At 41.0% G+C, this 18,139-nt stretch overlaps 3 protein-coding genes and 1 long non-coding RNA gene across 21 annotated transcripts in view; 2 read left to right on the forward strand and 2 right to left on the reverse strand.

The window, feature by feature from the left end:
• tfeb (transcription factor EB) overlaps nt 1-2,026 on the reverse strand; it is a 40,666-nt gene extending 38,640 nt beyond the window's left edge. For 4 of the 9 annotated variants that reach the window (XM_031323310.2, XM_031323295.2, XM_036002181.1 and 1 more), the window contains exon 1: nt 1,689-2,018. The gene's annotated coding sequence lies outside the window, so the exon portion shown is untranslated. Of the gene's footprint in view, nt 1-1,688 lie in introns of all 9 variants that reach the window. The other 5 variants (XM_031323342.2, XM_036002183.1, XM_036002182.1 and 2 more) reach the window with 5 other exon arrangements.
• A 1,614-nt stretch (nt 2,027-3,640) lies between these two features.
• LOC118495265 lies at nt 3,641-16,503 on the forward strand. Its single transcript, XR_004897613.1, has 3 exons — nt 3,641-3,984; nt 5,139-5,144; nt 16,490-16,503. It is a non-coding gene; the product is annotated as an uncharacterized LOC118495265 (long non-coding RNA).
• tmem183a (transmembrane protein 183A) lies at nt 4,039-12,810 on the reverse strand. Of its 2 annotated transcripts, none has more exons than XM_031323457.2 (8): nt 12,568-12,810; nt 12,166-12,255; nt 8,243-8,413; nt 7,974-8,133; nt 7,311-7,491; nt 5,994-6,074; nt 5,708-5,860; nt 4,039-4,703 (listed from the first exon to the last, which is right to left on the reverse strand). In XM_031323457.2, the coding sequence occupies exons 1-8, from the start codon at nt 12,629-12,631 to the stop codon at nt 4,518-4,520; spliced, it is 1,086 nt and encodes a 361-aa protein (XP_031179317.1). In that variant the 5' UTR covers nt 12,632-12,810; the 3' UTR covers nt 4,039-4,517. The 2 variants fall into 2 exon arrangements, with proteins under 2 accessions (XP_031179317.1, XP_031179309.1); XM_031323449.2 differs by having other exon boundaries at nt 5,708-5,863.
• A 356-nt stretch (nt 16,504-16,859) lies between the features above and the next one.
• The window catches only part of ppfia4 (PTPRF interacting protein alpha 4), a 58,956-nt gene continuing 57,676 nt past the window's right edge, over nt 16,860-18,139 (forward strand). For 7 of the 9 annotated variants that reach the window (XM_031323355.2, XM_031323376.2, XM_036002179.1 and 4 more), the window contains exons 1-2: nt 16,861-17,229; nt 17,435-17,735. In XM_031323355.2, the coding sequence (XP_031179215.1) occupies nt 17,478-17,735 (258 nt within the window). In that variant the 5' untranslated portion in view covers nt 16,861-17,229; nt 17,435-17,477. Of the gene's footprint in view, nt 17,230-17,434; nt 17,736-18,139 lie in introns of all 9 variants that reach the window. The other 2 variants (XM_031323363.2, XM_031323386.2) reach the window with 1 other exon arrangement.

The raw sequence follows: 18,139 nt of genomic DNA on the forward strand, positions 1-18,139 counted from the left end.
TGCAGCATGATCACCGGGAGGGTCCGGTACAGCCTGAACCCTGCAAACGGAGATCCTGTTTGAAGGTGACGTGCTTGATTTTGACTGAACGTCCCTCGAGATGGGCTGACCGACCTCTGATTGGGTCGGTCAGCCCATCTCGGGACCAGGCCAGCCGTTGCCGACTGGCCAAATGCTTAATATTACACAACAATACATTTGACCGGCCCACATTTTTAAAAAAATGGTCCGGCCCCTCTGGCATTTGCCAGAAGGCCAATCCGCCCCTGGTGAGAAGCTATCAGACCTATTGAGACCTTTCTGCTCTGACCTATGACCCTGATTGTTTTTTCTAGAGAATGGTATGTATGATCACAGAGACAAGGTTAAGAGGTCAGGGACCGGGGTGTAATATCAAACAACTGGTTGCACACATACGGTAAGGAGACATGGAGATCGGCCTACAGACTTCAGATGGACTGGGGTGGGGGGGGGATTAAGTTATCATGGTAAATAATTTCATTTGGCAAAAAATTATCAGGACTACACTTTATATAATGAGTTCTAGGTGGATCAAACTATTTCACCAAAAGGCACTGCATAAAAGTGTGATATAGTATCACACTTTTATGCAGTGCTTTTTGGTGAAATAAGGAATAAAACACTGACATTGCATTACTGGATGGCATCAGGCATACACAATTATGCCGTCCACTCTGCATACACACACTAATAATGAACACACAGTATGTAAATAAAGCCTACTCTGAGAGGGGGCAAAAGGGCATAAATGGTCAGCGGTGCCTTCATTATTTTTATGTTTTCACCATGCAGGTATTTCAAGCAAAGTAATAGACAGCAGAGTATAGTCTGTACAGTTTATAGTCACAGCTTATACATAGCAGCATACCCCAGGGCTGAGGTGTTTGTTACTGATACCGGCCTGGCTACTGCTTATAAATGGCAAGAGGGGAAGCTCTCCACTGATGACAGTAAAAAGGGTAAAGTGGTGCATTATGGTCTGACCCAGTCGGTGCCAAAGTGGTACTAGTGTCCCAGTCACAAAGACAAACTGAATGTCAGGGCTATTATATTTCACACTATGGCCCTATGTTATTCAATTTTTTAAATAATTTCTTATATTTGTGGGGGGGGGGGGTGTACTATGAAATATCTGAGGAAATAAACATACATACAGTAAGCAAGCAATGTTTTGAATTTGGATTGGTCTATTTTGTTCTTTATAGTTTAATATGTGCCACGAGACGAGTTTGTCTAAATATGTCAACAAGTATTCAAATACCATTCATAATAACATTATCATGAGCTGGAGACAAAATCTTAACAAATGCACTGTGACTTGTGATACTTGCAGCCTGTATGATAAGTTTAAGGTTTAAGGATAGCGTATACATGGCTGTAAGCATGTAGCTAACGTTACATGTCTCGTCTACAATGCAGGAATATTTATTTAACTATTTTGCGATGACTTACCTGTATTTAACTGACAAGTGCAAGACAGTGTTGCCTTTAGTTTCCTAAGGACATATGATCAAGTTGGCGACTTTTCATTTTAAACTCATTCAATTACGAGACTTTGCATGTAAATCGGGAAATACGCACTTTAAATTATTGCTCGCGGGGTTTCCAGAGGTAGTGGTGTTGTAGCATAAGCTAAATTTCAGTGGCGGTGGTCACATTTCACTTACCCGCTCTGAAGGTCAGACAGAACGCAGTAAAGAAGTCAGGTCCACGAAAAGTGCGTGGCCACTTCTCTCATGCGCTCTAATAATACCAATCCTGCCAGGCACTATCAGGAACAGAAGTCGTGTTCAAAAAGAAAACAACTCTTAAGAGTTTCAAGTTTCTCTGTATTTCCACAGACTGCTACAGCGTGTACCACCACGGCCACTTCGGAGGCTAATTTGTTTTCGTTTTGTCCGTCGAGATGTTGTGACAACTCGGAGCGTCTGCAGTCACCTGCACCACCACCAATGGCAAAACGCAGATTGGTTTGTGGGAAACGTAGTTTTTCCTCATAGCTTCGACAGACTGGTATTTTGAGGCGATGACGTGATGCCTGTCGACTGCATGGAGAGTTTTACGAGGTCCTCTAACTTTAGCCAACGACTTCCAAGACCAACACGACTAAAGGGAGACAAGTTCAGTTTTTACAAGTTTTTACCGCCTGCAGTTGAGACGCTTCTCTCAGTCTACTTCTATATTGTTTTATATTTATGACGCATAGTTTAGTCCCAATTACGTTTCTGTGTAAAGTGTCAGTGTTATGACACAGGGGATGGCTTGAAACCCAATACAATGTGATCCAATATATTACACAGAAGTGACCTAGTATTTTTGAGGCCATAGTTTTTGTGATTGTGTATTAGCGCTAGATGCAGATATTCATCATGTGAAACACCTTTAATCATAGAACCCACATAATGTTGATCCAGGTTTAACTCCCAAATTCACATTTCTGTAGTTCAAAAAAAAAAAAAGTAGGCTATTGTCATTTTACAGCAGGCAGTATACAATATGTGTGATTGTAAAGACCACCTTATTTATGTCTGACTGCTGTATTTCAGGATGTTGGTCGTCCGGTTCTCTGTGTTTTTTTGTTTGTTTCACTGGTCTAAAAACAATGTGGCGTGTTCACTGCTACAACTACACTAACAGCATGAACAACGTTCTTACATAAGATATGTGAAGGAGAGCCTTTTTATTATGCAGTGACTGTTGGGAGCACACCAGTAGTACCCAGTATGACAACAAGAGGGAGACAAATTCCCCAAATAATATAATTAGTAATATTTCCTGACATGAGATTGGAGGCATTTTGAATGGGCAGTTTCAGTTTTTATTTCAGTGAAGTTATTTTTTCAAAGTAACTCATCTGACAAAACTAGACAAACGACCAGAACATCCACCTGTCTTTATTTCTAGAATTGTAAACTGTTTGTTTTTAATCTATATTTTTCATTGACAATATATTGATACATATGCAATTCAAGCCAGGTTAAATAATTTTGACTGTCTGAGGGATGGATAAATCAATGCCAATGGTAACTCTCTCCCTATCATAATCAAGTATGTGATTAGCATGATTCAACACTCATTAGACAGACCACTTTAAAACACTTTGAGCCATTCAAAGTTGAGAATAAGATTCCGCAGGAGGCAGTAGGGCACATGGCTCACAGTCAGCAAGGAGCCAATCAAGATGTTTTTAACCAAGACACACAAAAAATGCCCAAATGAGTGGATGAGGTCTGAGGTAAATCATCTCTTTGACCCTTCAGTAAAAAGTAATTAATATTGACACAATACTAAGTGAGGCTACCCTGAATTAAATACATCAAGAAAAAAAAACATGATTCTAAAAGAATGCAACTCTTGATGTAACATTGTCAAAATTCAAACCAATGCAAAATCAAGATATTTAAATAACTTTTCAAGTAAGCATAAAAACAAACCAAGGGAGGACAGTACAAATGTTCCACCTGGTAATCCATGAGTTTTAAAAACTCCTAGAAATTATGTTACACACGTAGGTTCAACATTCATGTTAAACATGTTGTCTAATGTAAAATAATGGCAGACTTGTGAATCTTTTTTAAGCAACCGGTAGCTCTAAAAATGTACACGACCCTCTCTGGCATGTCTGTAGGGCTGAGCAATAAGTCAATATTTATCATCTACTAACTATCATTGTGATCATACCACAGTATTTTCTATATTGGAAAACATTATGCACTTTTGTCTGAGATAACAATGGAAAACAATTTGAAGTTAGATTTCTCCCAGCTGCCCAAAGTGGGAAACTACTAAACAATCTGTTGTTTTTCATATATAAACAGGTATCAAAACAATCACTGATTTGGTGATGACCTTCTGGTTTCTTTTCCATTTTACCCAGCCACACTTCTCCATGTTTTCAGAAAGACTAAAGGCCCAGTCCACATGTACACGTTTTTTTTCTTTTTTTTTTTTTTTTTAAATGTTGTTGACATATCGTTGATCTGATTGGTTGATTTGTCAGGTTATGTGTTGACAGGATTTTTTTTTTGGAACAAACAAGGGAAAAAAACGGTTTGACAAAAATACCTGTGTACATATGGACTAGGCCTAAGACACTGCTGAAGTTGAGGAGTAGAGTAGAGGGACTGCCAATGTCCCTATGTAGATAACAAGCCCAGTCTCTCTGGAACAATGAATAATGTTCATACTGGACAATTCTGCACTACATGATTTACATCCATGAAGAGCTTTGACATTTAAATAACATTCTAAGTAGGGTGTGGAGGTTGCGGTGGTGGATGGGCATGCAACACATTTGATATTGACACTGGAAGGTGGGCTTGCATCCCATCTCAGGCCAGTCAATGCTGGCTTTCTTTAGAATCTAACAATGATGATCGAAATGTGAATGAACACATCACAGGGTTCTGCAGAGTCATCCAATATCATATTTCTGGTGAGTGTACGGGAAAACAGCGGAGTTCTTGGCGTGACGTTCTGCTGAGGAGGCAGGACTCCTATGTGTAGGGTGAGGACGGATACTGCGGGTGCCACCAGTCCATGAGCTTTACACTGTGTACGGGGTCCAACACCACCTGGGTCCCACCCTGATCTCCCCTCTTCTTCCACCGCTGGAGCGGCGAGTCCTGGAAGACCAGACGAACGCGGTGGTGGCGCATGTCTGTACTAACGTTGATTGTGAACTATGAGAAAGACAAAGACAGACCAGTTCAGATTAGGAGAGGAGATAAAGCTATTTCGTGCACCAGTTAGTGATCAAAAATGGTCTTTTAATCCTTGGTGCAGAAGATAATAAAGCAGACTACTGGCAAAAATAATACAAATACAATTGCAAGCATATCACGACAAGCATGCTGCCAGCAGGTGGGGAGATTCTGGATATTTTTGACGTGATTCACCTAAGACTGTGTCTCTCTCTCTTCATTGACTGTGAGCTTTTATGTGGCTGTGATAGACACCTACAAACTTTATAGACTGTAACTCATAAAAACTACATCCAGTCAATAAAAATGTCCTTTTTCATGACCTATCACTACCAACACAGGTCAGCTACAGGGTAACACATGCAAATAGTTAAAGATCCTATGACATGCTGCTTTTTGGATGCTTTTATATAGGCCTTTGTGGTTCCCTAATACTGTATCTGAAGTCCCTTTTTCCCCCGAAATTCAGCCTTGGTGCAGAATTACAGCCACTAGAGCCAGTCCCACAATGAGCTTTCCTTAGGATGTGCCATTTCTGTGTCTGTAGCTTTAAATGCTATTGAGGAGGAGAGAGGGGGGGGCAAGGTGGAGGGTGGGGGTGTGGCCTTGACCAACTGCCACTTTGCTCCTTTGCAAGCCATGAGGTCTCTCTCTTTCTCATGGGCAGGCCAAATTTTCTGGGCCAAATTTTCTAGGCAGGCAAAGCAGAGAAAGGGGAGGCAACCTTGCTCCTTATGAGGTCATAAGGAGGAGATTCCAGATCGGCCCATCTGAGCTTTCATTTTCTCAAAGGCAGAGCAGGATACCCAGGGCTCGGTTTACACCTTTCGCCATTTCTAGCCACTGGGGGACCATAGGCTGGCTAGGGGAACTCACGTTAATGTTAAAAAAACCTCATAAAGTGAGATTTTCATGCCATGGGACCTTTAAAAGAGCGGTCGGAAGTAGAAGCCAATATCCACTAAAAACCAAGAGTTACTAACCAGGGTCAGTGTCATGCCCATGACCACAGGGGTGAAGATGAAGTTGAGGGTGGTGACCTGAAGCATGTAGCAGTCAGTGTCTGGGTTTGTGTGGACTTCTTTGTATTGTCTGGGCATGCACAAGGACTTGGCACAACCATTCTTACTGTGTCCCTGCTGGGATGGAGATGACCACAAAAAAAAAAAAAACATGACATCAGCAGCAGCAACAACGACCGGCTATTACTGACTATGCAAAATCATATTAGGGAAAGAAGTGTAGTTGATTTTAAACAGCCCTTTTTACCTGCTTCAAAAACTTGAAGTTGAACTCCCACAATGCCTCAGGCCGAGTCCCTGACACCTTTCTGATCCAGAACAGTAAACACTGCAACAGGAAACATTAAGCACATGAAATCAATCTTTTCCAAAGGCTAGTTTAAGTTTTATAGACAAGCATGCATGCGTTTCTTCTGGGTTTTGCAAAAATGAGACTAAATGAATACATATCAGAGGTTGACGCATAGACTGTATATCTTGATCACCCCCTGGTGGCTGGCTCTAGTATAGGTCATAAATCCCACCCCCTCCATGTTAGCCAATGGGACATGGGCCAAACTGAAAAAGTAACTGAACTGAAACTGAAAAGTACGCGTCAAATAAATTTTCCCCCAAATGCGGTTTCTCTCATTTTAGGTACTTTTGATCACGCTGATGTTTAATCAAGTGTTTATTTATGTGATAACTTTGGTTTTAATTAGTTATTTGATGCTTTAAAAATGGGGTGAAACGTCATAATTGACAGCTGTGATTAACTCGTGATTGGTCAGGCGGGACTTACGATATCGCGGTTCCACTGCCCGATCACTACTGCGCTAGTCTCGCATTGCCAGACCTTCCTCCACAGCGCTACGGAGGAGGGTCTGGCGAGTCCACACAGCATTCCGGGATGGGAGAAAAACGTGCTCTCGGTTATTGGCATTTCTTTAAACTAATCACAATCGTCTTGGGCGGCGCTAAGCACCGAGCGGAGCCACGATGCCGCTGCAAAATAGCCTCGGGAATGAACTTGTTTTGGTGGAACGTGTACGTCCAAAGGTTGTTTTAGTCGTGTAACAGAAAACTCAGATTGGACAGATAGTCTAGCTAGCGGTCTGGATTTACCCTGCAGAGATCTGAGGAGCAGTTAACCGTAGTCCTCATAAATCCAGAGTTTAAAATTACAACAAAAAGAAATTGGAAGGTAACGGGACAGCCGAAAAACAGACATCTGAAAAGAGTGACATCCGGCAGAATTTCGGGCAGAACGAGAGTAATCCCGGAAGTGGAACGTCGTGGATATATACTACTGGGCAGACTCTGCAGAATTACAAGATGGCAGCGCCCGTATCCGGGATATTTTGGCTTTACTTTTGTACAGTGGGAGGAAGTGGAGACGACATGTCCATCTTGGCTTACAGTCTATGATACATATACATAGCCTGGATATCAGCATTGGTTATCAGCAGGGTCAGTTAGCACGGAGTTTTCCTATTTAGCCATAAGCGCACTTGCATGAAAAAGGTGGATCTCTTAATTATAAGCCAATAACTTGCAATAAATACATACACATCAGCTTATTTACCTTGGAGTTGACCAAGGTTGTGGGTGTGGATTCTGGCAAGGCAGGAATTTTTGAGACACGCAAGCTGAACGGCTCATACAAATGGAAAAGGGAGCGAATCACACGGGCCCGTAAAGAGCACATCATGTCAATGCAGTCAGGCTGGAGACGGAATGGCAGGTCAGCATCAATCTTGTAGTGCCTGTGAGAGATGGAAGTGGGAGGGTGAGGAAACATGTTAATTATCAAAAGTGTCAGTTCATTCAATTACTTTGCTAATTTATTGGACCACATTCAAGACGTCATAAACACTGCAAACGAATGATATGGCCCTCAATTTAACAAGAAATTATGAACTTTACATGTATGGTAGTTTCCATTCTAATCATTTTTTATTTATTTTGTACATGTTTAAAAAATGAATAAAGTGAAATCATGGAACGCAGAGACACAGGTTTTATTCCAAGCAGCACGTTCACTACCTCTGGTTCTCGAGTGAATCAGCAAACTAGTCTTAGAAGGAATACACCAATCAACCAAAATCCCATCAGTATTGGCTTCAGTTCAGTTTTAAATTGGGCCATGAGGAACAGAGAGCCTTTTTTTCTGGTTAACTTCATAATAATGTGTGCAAAAATACTGTTCACCCTTAACTGCACGCAGTTGATCAATAACACCACTTACCTTTTGTAAAGCCTGGTCCAAAAAGCTGCAGTGCAAGTGACTGTCCAGGCATTCCTACAGATTAGAGCAAATCTGCACACATCCTCGGGCCGAATGTAGGAGGCAAGCATTAACCAAACATCCACTGGATACTCCCCCCCATCCCCGCTCTCAATGCTTTCTGGGAAGACAACATGCAAACATCACAGTCAAGGCTGCACAAAATGTTGAGGCCTCCATTTTCGACTCATTCCTCTATGTGCATACTTTAAACAAACTACAAATAATACCCTTTCTCCTCTTGTTTTTCTTCTTGCGGGCCACTTTAGTTTCATGTTCTCCATCTTCTTCAGGGTCTAGGTCATCACTGCTGTCCAAAGCGTCGGCTGTGACACTCACTGAAGACGAGAGGACCTCCTCTACAGCACCCTGAGATGCTTCCAGGCCGCAGAGTAATTTCACTGAAACACACAGTGTTAAGTTAAGCGTTAAGTGTTAAGTTAACTTGGATCACCTGTCCAGAGATGGCCAAGTGACACTGTAATCTCAAATCATAAATATACAGAAATGTCCGACTGTAACGTTAGTCACTGTGTCCACGTTCGGACACTTATCGGCTAACGTTCTATCAAAATCTCTGTTCAAATACAAATATAAATGATCTATTAATGTTTTCAGTTAATTTAATGGTGTAAAAAGTGTAACTTCTTACCTTTCTAACGGTATATAGTTTTAACTGTTTACTTTAGCTTTTACTTTACAAGAGCTGGCTAAAGTACGCTATCACGGGTGAATTAGCCATGCGCTACCCTTGGCCATAACCGGACACCCCATATTTCCTTGCTGTAAACACTGGCCGTTGCTGGTTTTTCAGGGGTATTAAGTCCCATCAATGCTGTCAAAACTACCGGATCGTACTTCAGTCCTTCACAATAAAATGACATGCTTCAACAACTCTGAATTATGCAATAATAGCTCCTTAATTTCCAGTACAGTAATAGAAACTTTTAGAGGGAAAGATCGTCGCCCAAGCGTTCTTACTTCTTTCCCTCATCAAAGTCACTTTCATATACTAATTAAACATGTAAATGTCCATGTAAATATATGAAAATGCATACATAGATTGTTAGATGGGTATAGATCAATTCTGCTAACATTTTTGGTGATGATCGGCAACATAAAGTACCACGAAAAGACCGGAAAGTGCGTCAGGTCGGAAGAGTCCAAATATGGCCAATAGCAGCGAGTGGTGTCCGAACGTGGACACGGTGACGCATTAGGCTCATTCGAGATAAACTGCGCCTCGCCTGTAAAGTGGACGAGAGCAGGCGGCAGCAGCCAGGGGCGGTGACAAAAATCTGCTGTCAAGTCGGACAGTTTACAGCCGTTTCCAGCAGCCTTTAGGCTGAACAGGAAGTCACAGAAACACTCACATTCTGTTAGGTCAGACTACAGATCATCTACAGTGTGTTGTTAATTAAAATCAGCATCAGCTCGCATGTAGAGCATTTTGACAGTTACTCTGTTATAATAAAAACAACTGGAGACTGTTAACAAGCTGATATATGGGTCTGATAACATTTTATTAAATCGGAATCGGACCAAAGCGTTTCTGTCACTTCCTGTTCAGCCTGAAGGCTGCTGGAAACGGCTGGAAACTGTCCGACTTGACAGCGCCTAGTATCAAGTCGGACACAAATCTAACCGGCATGCATTGGGCAGCGATCGCCGGTGATCAATTCTGCGCAGGGCTGGCTCATCTCGAACGAGCATATTATCACAAGTTACCAAGGCCGGTGTTGCACCGAAATCTGTGACCCGTCGTGATCTGTGTCCCTCCTGTTAAAAGCGTAGCGCCCCCTTCCGTGGTTAAGGTTAGGGACAGGGGTTTGGTTCAGGTTGAGGTAGGGGGACACCGATCTCGATGGGTCACAGATTTCGGTGTAACACCGGATTTACCACCGGGCCGATTGGCCTCATCCTTTTTTTTTTCCTTTTTTTTTCTATTTAAAATTAAATTAAAATAAAATTAATTAATTAGTGTGTGTTTGTGTGTTAACAATAATTTAGTTGCACACAAAAAAGTATCATGATCAGTTTTTTGGCTGTCGGCTGTGACTGATGACTACGAGTCAGGTTACCGTGGAAACTGTTGATATCGGCAAGACAGGCGGTGGAGGATAGAGTGAAAGAGAGTAGAGGACATTGACAAAACAAACAACATGGATAAAAGACGGTGGAGCAGTGGAGTCACAAAACGGAAAGCTAAAAAGGGAGAAGGATAGCAGAGAGGATTTAATTAGGAGTAATATTCCAACCATCGACTTTTTTCAAAAGTCGTCTCAACGCTAATAAAGAGCCTGGCGGCGCCTGCGGTGATGCTAGCGATGAGGAGTTTAGCACCACATCCAGCCTTGCTATTTCAGATCATAGACTGTATATTGACAGTCTATGTTTCAGATGAACAATTAGAACAACATCAGCACCCTGAGCATCAGCAGCACGACATGACAGAGAACCACAGCCCGGCTGGAGTGACAGACACCTGTTTAAATGCCCCCCCACGGTCTCCGACTCCGCAGGCGCTTCGGAAGGGGCTGAAGGCAGCAGAGACCCGGCGGTACGTAGCTACGTTAACAGTTTGACATCCTCAAAATGTAGGTCTATCTACTACTTTTTCCACTTATTAAAAACCCTGATTATTAAAGATACCCCAATCAGCGCCAAAGCCTTCCGAATCTGTGTCCACCGACCCACCTAAATATTTTTTCAGATTTAGCTAGAGCCCAGCACCTCTGCTCTGTCCCCGTATGATATGTTGCTTTTTAAATCATGTAACATTGTTGTATTAATAGACTGTTCATTTTTATGACCAGATACGCGGTCTAGGCTTATCAATGCATCATATGTGGGAGTCATTCTCTAGTTGAGGGTACTTTCACGTCATATTTCACATAATATTTTAAAAGTAGCCTATATCTTTTGTCTTTTTCCGTCAGTTCACTCCAGAGAATCGGTGAAGTACAGCTTTGTTGTTTTTAATGTTTTTAGAACCTTCCGCTGATTAAATCACTTAGGCCTATTCACAAGACATTATGTTTTTTTTTTTTTTATTTGAATGTTATTACAGTATGTTGGTCTTACCAGTGAAGACTTAGTTTGCTGTGTAAGACAAAACGTGGTCATTCATATCAGACAATCGGACAGCGAGCAGGCATCTCTGCAACGCCAAAATCACCTAACTGTAGGTCTACATATTTAATATGGGTTTTTTCACCACCAAATATAATAATTTCTGCAGATAATGTAATACAAAAATGATAAATGAATAAAGTAGGCTATACTTCTTTCTCTAAAATGTAAAGTGTGCAAATATACATAAACCATAAGATAATACTGATTAGAGTATGGTGAGGTGGAAGAAGGCAGTTCTGGTGATTTTGATGACATGCTTTTCGAAGAAGAGGTTGCTGTCAGAAATAACTCCTGATGGTGTGGATGTGTGAGGAGGGAGACAGAGTGCAGTTATAGATGGTGAAGCAAAAGTTGTGCGATGTTTTGAAGAGGAATTTGGGACCGATGATGATTGTGTCTGATTTGTCACAGTTAAGTTTGAGAAAGTTGGTTTGCATCCATGATTTAATTTCACTGAGGCCAATGGTCAAAGTGGAGTGAGTTGCAGTGGTGATGGATTTGGCGGAGATGTAGAGCTGAACAACATCGGTAATGGCGTTACATTGTCAGGTGTCATTACATATCAGGAAATTATGACATAGAATAAAATAGTTGCCATACATTAAGTTGTGCAACTTAACTTTGAGAACTACATTTCATGCTGAGAGTGAGTTGTATAGGCCTATACGTATATATAAGTTATTATACGCAACCTATTTTCATTCATATATTTGAAACACAGCTCTGTTACACTTTAGGCTAGTAGATGTTGATCATCTGTTTCTCCATGAAGGGGAGAGACAGTGAGAGAGAGTAAAAGAGGTGCTCAATAATCAGCTGTTTTTCCGAAGTCAGCTCTTTAGGCTGTATTTACATAGATTTTAATCTGATTTTGTTCTGTGATAGTTTCAATTGTGTCCTTTGTTTTATAGATATTTATAGAGTCATAATTAACATCACAAGAAATGAAGTTGGAGAAAACGCTCCAAGATTTTGTGTCCAGGGACCTCTGCATTCTAAATCCGTGCCTGCAAGTTACCTTCTTTTTCAATTGCATTTGCAACAGCCTTTTTCACCCTCCCGGACTTCACAACGGCTGGGTCGGCATCAGCATAATCAGCAACGGTCACTAGGAAAAACAGACATATTTTCTAATAATTAGCTATACTGTTTAGAAGTCCCAATTCTTAAAAATATATCAGCAGAACCAGCTGTGACCACTAATTTACTGACTGTAACGTTACATACCTGTAAATGACTTAAGCATTAACGTTAGGTTTACCTGCCTAACACTAAAGGTAACCGTAGCAAGTCATCAGTTCAACTATGATGCAGTATAATATGGGAGTCACATGATTAAATTGTAACGTTGTAAATTGAAGAGGGAAACAATTTCAATTTCAGCTGTCTGTGAAGTGCTAGCTAATGTAAAATAACCTACCTGATTCCGAACAAACGTCCCCGGCCCTAAATTTCAGCCGTTTTCGGTTCCCTTTCTTGGGCATGTCGACACCAATGATCTGTGGACGCTTAACGGGCTTGTGGGTCCTGCCATGTCTCTATGGCAAGCTGAGGTAGAGAGAAAAAAAGAAAGATATGAGAGAAATTGAAAAGTGTTCCGCCAGGATCTTCAGCCATCATGGAATGACGTGACGTTGCAAGTAACGCGAGAGTATCGTTGACGTTTTTTTCCCCCCTCTGCTGCTTTACCGCTTACTGCCATCTGGTCATTAGGAACATTGCAATGATTTTACCAAGAGTGTAAAAAAGTGAGTCTGTCCCATTATTTTATCAGCCAATTATGACTTGTATTAATTACAAGTTAAGACTTTCCTTAATTGAGGAATATAGTGTTAGTTTTTTTTTTGTTGAGTAACAGAGTAACACGCACTGAAGCGACTAGGCTTCTTTCCACAATGCTTCATAAATAGGCCTACTTAAGCCTAAGATAAGATAAAATAAGATACGAGGTGAAAGGGATTTATTGATTCCCAGTGGGGAAAATATTTCTTTTTATTATTTTATTTCTCGATTCAGTGTTAATATTGTGTACAGCAATATTGTTATTAGGCTATGTATATACATATATAAATACATGAAAGATATATATCTGTGTGTGTGTGTGTGTGTGTGTGTGTGTGTGTGTGTGTGTGTGTGTGTTTGTGTGTGTTAGTGCACACACAAATTGCAAATTGCTGTGAGAGTCTAGTTCACACAGAAAGCAGTTTCTCTGGGTATTCCCACAGAGTCGGGCTTCACTGAAGAGCCATGAGATGGTTCCTGTGTCACTTGTTTTATCTTCCCAGCCATCCACTTGTCACTCAACAGCAATGTCAGAAAGTGACTGAAAGTACAGATCATTTAGTCACTTTGCCTCTCATAAGGTTTATTATGCACAGACACTGATCCAGTTAGACTTAGATAATCACCAGTCAGAAAAGGAAGACACTGGCAGAAATCCCTTAGATTGTCAGACCCAAGAGTCGCAATGCTAAAAACATCCACAGTGCTGTGTTCAGTGACCTATCTAAGTATTTTGTGAAAGTGCTGCAGGCCACCTCATCCCAGATTGGCTGTTGACAACATTTTTGTCAAGGCCTTGAGAACTCAGCTGCAGAGAGCCACATCTCCAAGAGCAAATTCTTATGAAACTAAAGCTAAATTTGTTTTCTGAGAAATATCTGCTACAGTTCAAAGAAGCCCAAAGAGCAGAGGTGATGCTTTGACCTCTAGCCATGAGAAAGTCCACCCTGGCAATTAGGTAGTCAGCACAGTCATTGTCTCATCTTCTCCAACTTTAGAGATGGATCAGAGAAGATTCAAAATAAATCAGGTTCTTCTCATTTGTGGCCAGAGCTTCAATCAAGCCCTTTACTGTCTGCATCGCAGGTATGTAGCCCCAATACTGTCATTGTCACAGCCCACTCACACACTCAACACAGAATATTGACTTCACCTTAAAGGAAATCAATTCACTTTGGTTGTTTCCAGATAACGCAGTTGTTTCCTCTTAATAACATCTTTTGTATCAATGACAAGATCTATTCTCATTGTTACTCATCCAACTTACAACTGCACCAAGAAGGCCAGCCATTACAACCAAATCTCACTTGTTAACAGCCCTTTAGTAATTTGGCCAAAAACTATAATAAACTTCTCACAAAAAAATGTTCATCACCATTTTTATCCTTTTACCTGGCTGCCAAACATAACCCTTTGTAATTAAATGAAACAATATATTTGCAAAACTGCACTTAAGTAGGCTACAATTTTGAGGTACTTAGTTGAGTATTTCCATTCTCTGCTACTTTATACTACTTCTACGATTCAGAGGGAAATATTGTGCTTTTTACTACATTTATTTCATAACTTTAGTTACTAGTTACCTTGCGGATTCAGAAGAATAATACAAAATAATCAACAAATAAATGATGATGTATAATGGAAAAAATAAGACTGATCCTGTGGTGAAATTCACAAGGTATGCTGTAGGCCTTGGAACTCAGCCCAACCTATACCAGCTGCAGCATTTAAATAATGTATAATTACATTATGTTATAATTCAATAATATAATAGATATACATTATTCTGAAATGGGCAACTTTTATTTGAGTAACATTTTAAATGCATTACTTTTACTTGTAATATAGTATTTCTACACCATGGTATTGCTTATTTTACACCACAGAAAACGTCAAGTGAAAGTCAGATTCAGCCACTAGGTGGCGACAAACAGCCATCACTGTTTCTACCAACTGACTAATATTCTTTGTAGCTTCTGCAGCCTTTAATCTAAATCTAGAAGTGAAATATAATTGAGTAAAGACTTTTAAACTCAAAGTTGTGATATTTTTGCACTGAGTGTGTGAATGTATATATGAATGTATTTGTATTTACTTGTATAAACATCACAAAGTTAAAATAGCCTACATTGATAGAAAAAGTCTGTTTTAAATAATGATCTGTATCGGCACATAGGAGAAAATAAAGAAATAATTAAAGGAATTCATTATGTGTAATATTTGTATGGGTTAAGATCTATTACATAATGAGGAAATAACAATCCAATGGTGAAAATAGACTACAGAATATAAACACTTTATCCAACAAGCTCTGGTTTCATTTAATTTTCCTTAATCATTTCCCTTATCTTTCCATGACAATTTATACAACTTTACTTGATGAAATCATTCTTGACACTAAACTGAGATTGTCATTCAGTCACAATATCACTGTTGAGGGGATACATTGGCAATATGGGGCATTAAAACAAAATCAGGCCTATCTTTAATGCGTCTGAATAATTTCAGGGAAGCAAAGTGACAAAGTTACATATTCTTAATATCGCAAGAATTATTCTTTTTATAGTAAGAATGACTGAACTTCAATTTATAGAACCGCTTCCAGCAACTATCAAAGTTATGATTTAGAGATGATGGACGTTTTAGCTGCTTTATACATTTTTCCTATTGATGTATTATGGTCTATTCTATATTGCCAAAGCAACATAATAATAATAATAATAATAATAAATTGAATTTATATAGCGCTTTTCACGAACTCAAAGTTGCTTATAAAATATTTTATATTCATGCCTCATGTTAAATCAAGGAACATTTGTTCACACTTTCAAACTTACTTATTTTGAATGGGCAAATAAACACTGTCACTAGTCTTGTGTCTGATTCAATATTTGTTTTCTATGTGCCAAGGGTACCTTTGGATAGATAATTCTTTTAACTGTATTGTCAAAACCACAATGTCTCCTTAAAGAAAACCAATAAAAAGCTCTTGGACTAAGTGGTTCTCGACATGGCTTTGCTCCTTTCACCCACACATATTTGCTGAAACACAAATTATCTTGAAGGAAGATATAGGTCAGGATATGCATTTTTAAGGTAGGCTATCAATGTGAAAACAGTTCACTGGAGTCAAAAGAGAGCAACTTGTCTGTCAACCAATTATTGCGAGAAGTTGATTGTCATTGCTATAGCACATTATTTGATGTTTAGAGCCAACAAAGTCCTAAACACTGCAATCCATGCAACAAAAATAGCTCTTGATCACGGGCACAGTGGTTGTACTTCAGGGCCTTGTTGTTGTGGAGTGGATGAACACTAAACAATTTAAAGAGAGTCAGAGTTAGTCACTCCGAGATGTAATGAATGAAATGTACAGCCAAAACATAAATGGAAGTAGACGCCTGTTAATATGTATAATATTAAACTTCATTTCAGATCCTGCAGGGTGCTCTGCTCACTCTTAGCGCACAACCATGCTATTGGTAAACTGATGCCGCCAGAACGCGCATCACGATCAGCTGTCAGGTCATGAACGCGCTTAGTGGTGCCGATGTGACAAGTTAATTACATTTTAAGGGTCAAATCTGTGCTTACTGTAGAAGCATGATACTAGCGCAGAGTTTAGAGATTATATATAACATGAGTGACCGCCCAGCTAATTCCAGTCCGCTGTTCTGCACACGCATGTGGTGCAGAACGCTTATAGGCTGAACGCTGGGAGTTGGTCCCTTATTTCCAGAGCTGTAGCCTGGTGACAACTGCATTCCCCTGTGTGTGTGTGTGTGTGTGTGTGTGTGTGTGTGTGTATACGAGAGAGAGAGAGAGAGAGAGAGAGAGAGAGAGAGAGAGAGAGAGAGAGAGAGAGAGAGAGAGAGAGAGAGAGAGAGAGAGAGTGAGTGTGTGTGTGTACGTGAGTGTGTGTGGCTGAGCGACTCTGTGTGTGGGAGGAGTGAGCGTCGGTTCGGTGGCGGTGTGAAGAGATGGAAGGCGGATGCAGATAAAACTCGCTCTCACTGTCCCCAAGACTAAGGACGCAGATTAAACATTTCCTTTTGGATATTTTCCTATATTTTTTGTTTGTTTTTCCTGCCAATGTGCTATGATCTCCGCCGTGCTCGCGGGCACCACCCCTCCACACGTACCCGTCTATCTCTGAGCTGTCAATCATAACACGCCGGGATTTATACATGTGAGTGCATGGCGCGCCGGGCAGGGCGGATCTGCTCACGGGGTGAAAAAACGCCGGTTAATATGGATGAAAGGTCCACCATCATCTTATCATTTCAATCACTCTGATTAGGTAAGGCAATATAAAGCTTAAGGATGCACGCTTGCATGGTGCACGAGAAATGTAGCCTAATGCAATGGGAGTAAGAGACGCAGCCTATCACTACGATTGCATTGGTTGTCCGTTGCTACGGGGCGTCATTAGGCCCTCTTATCATTATTGTAAGTCTTTTTATCAGGCTTGTAACCCACATATGTCCCCTTCTTAATCCCGACAGCGACACTGTCCTATAGCGTTGCCCAGACCACAGAGCGGGGAAGATGATGTGCGAGGTGATGCCGACCATCAACGAAGGAGACTCGGCTGGTCCTCCCAGAGGCACCGGCGGCGTCCCGAACGGCTCGGACCAGGAGGGCAACTTCGAGCAGCTGATGGTCAACATGCTGGACGAGAGGGACAAGCTGCTGGAGTCCCTCAGGGAGACTCAGGAGACCCTCATTCAGTCTCAGACTAAGCTGCAGGGGGCGCTGCACGAGAGGGACGTACTCCAACGCCAGATCAACGCCGCGCTACCTCAGGTGAGGAGCAGTCGGCCTCTGGGGGGGGGGGGGGTTGTCCAAGGGAGCAGCAACCGTTAAGGTACAATATGGTATTGAATTGGACAGGAGGCTGGATTACCAGCCAGACAGAGTGGGCAACTGCCGGGCCCCAGAACTCCATGGCCCAAAATCTCCAATGGTTTGTGCTAATGTGATTGAAAATTTGATTTGGAATATGCACCAAATGGCATTAAAAGGGCATTGAGGTGGATGCTGCTTCATCTAATGTTAATACCCTGTCTTTAAAGGGTCCCTGTGTTAATATCTAATTTTAAGACCATCATTATTTCAGTGTTGTGCTTAGGCCTAGACTATATGTTGCATGTGAACCAGTAGTCACAGTTTTTCATACAAATCTGCAAATCTGGTGCCACGTGATGTTC

The sequence above is a fragment of the Sander lucioperca genome, chromosome 6 (assembly GCF_008315115.2).
Source record: "Sander lucioperca isolate FBNREF2018 chromosome 6, SLUC_FBN_1.2, whole genome shotgun sequence".
In the NCBI taxonomy this organism is placed as follows: domain Eukaryota; kingdom Metazoa; phylum Chordata; class Actinopteri; order Perciformes; family Percidae; genus Sander; species Sander lucioperca.

Coding starts and splice junctions, on each gene's coding strand:
- tmem183a (XM_031323449.2), bottom strand. CDS start 12,631: ATGCCCAAGAAAGGGAACCGAAAACGGCTGAAATTTAGGGCCGGGGAC. Junction 8,414..12,165: donor AAATGCAATTGAAAAAGAAG/GTAACTTGCAGG, acceptor TGTGTGTTTCAG/TGAAATTACTCTGCGGCCTG. Junction 8,134..8,242: donor GAAAAACAAGAGGAGAAAGG/GTATTATTTGTA, acceptor TTGTCTTCCCAG/AAAGCATTGAGAGCGGGGAT.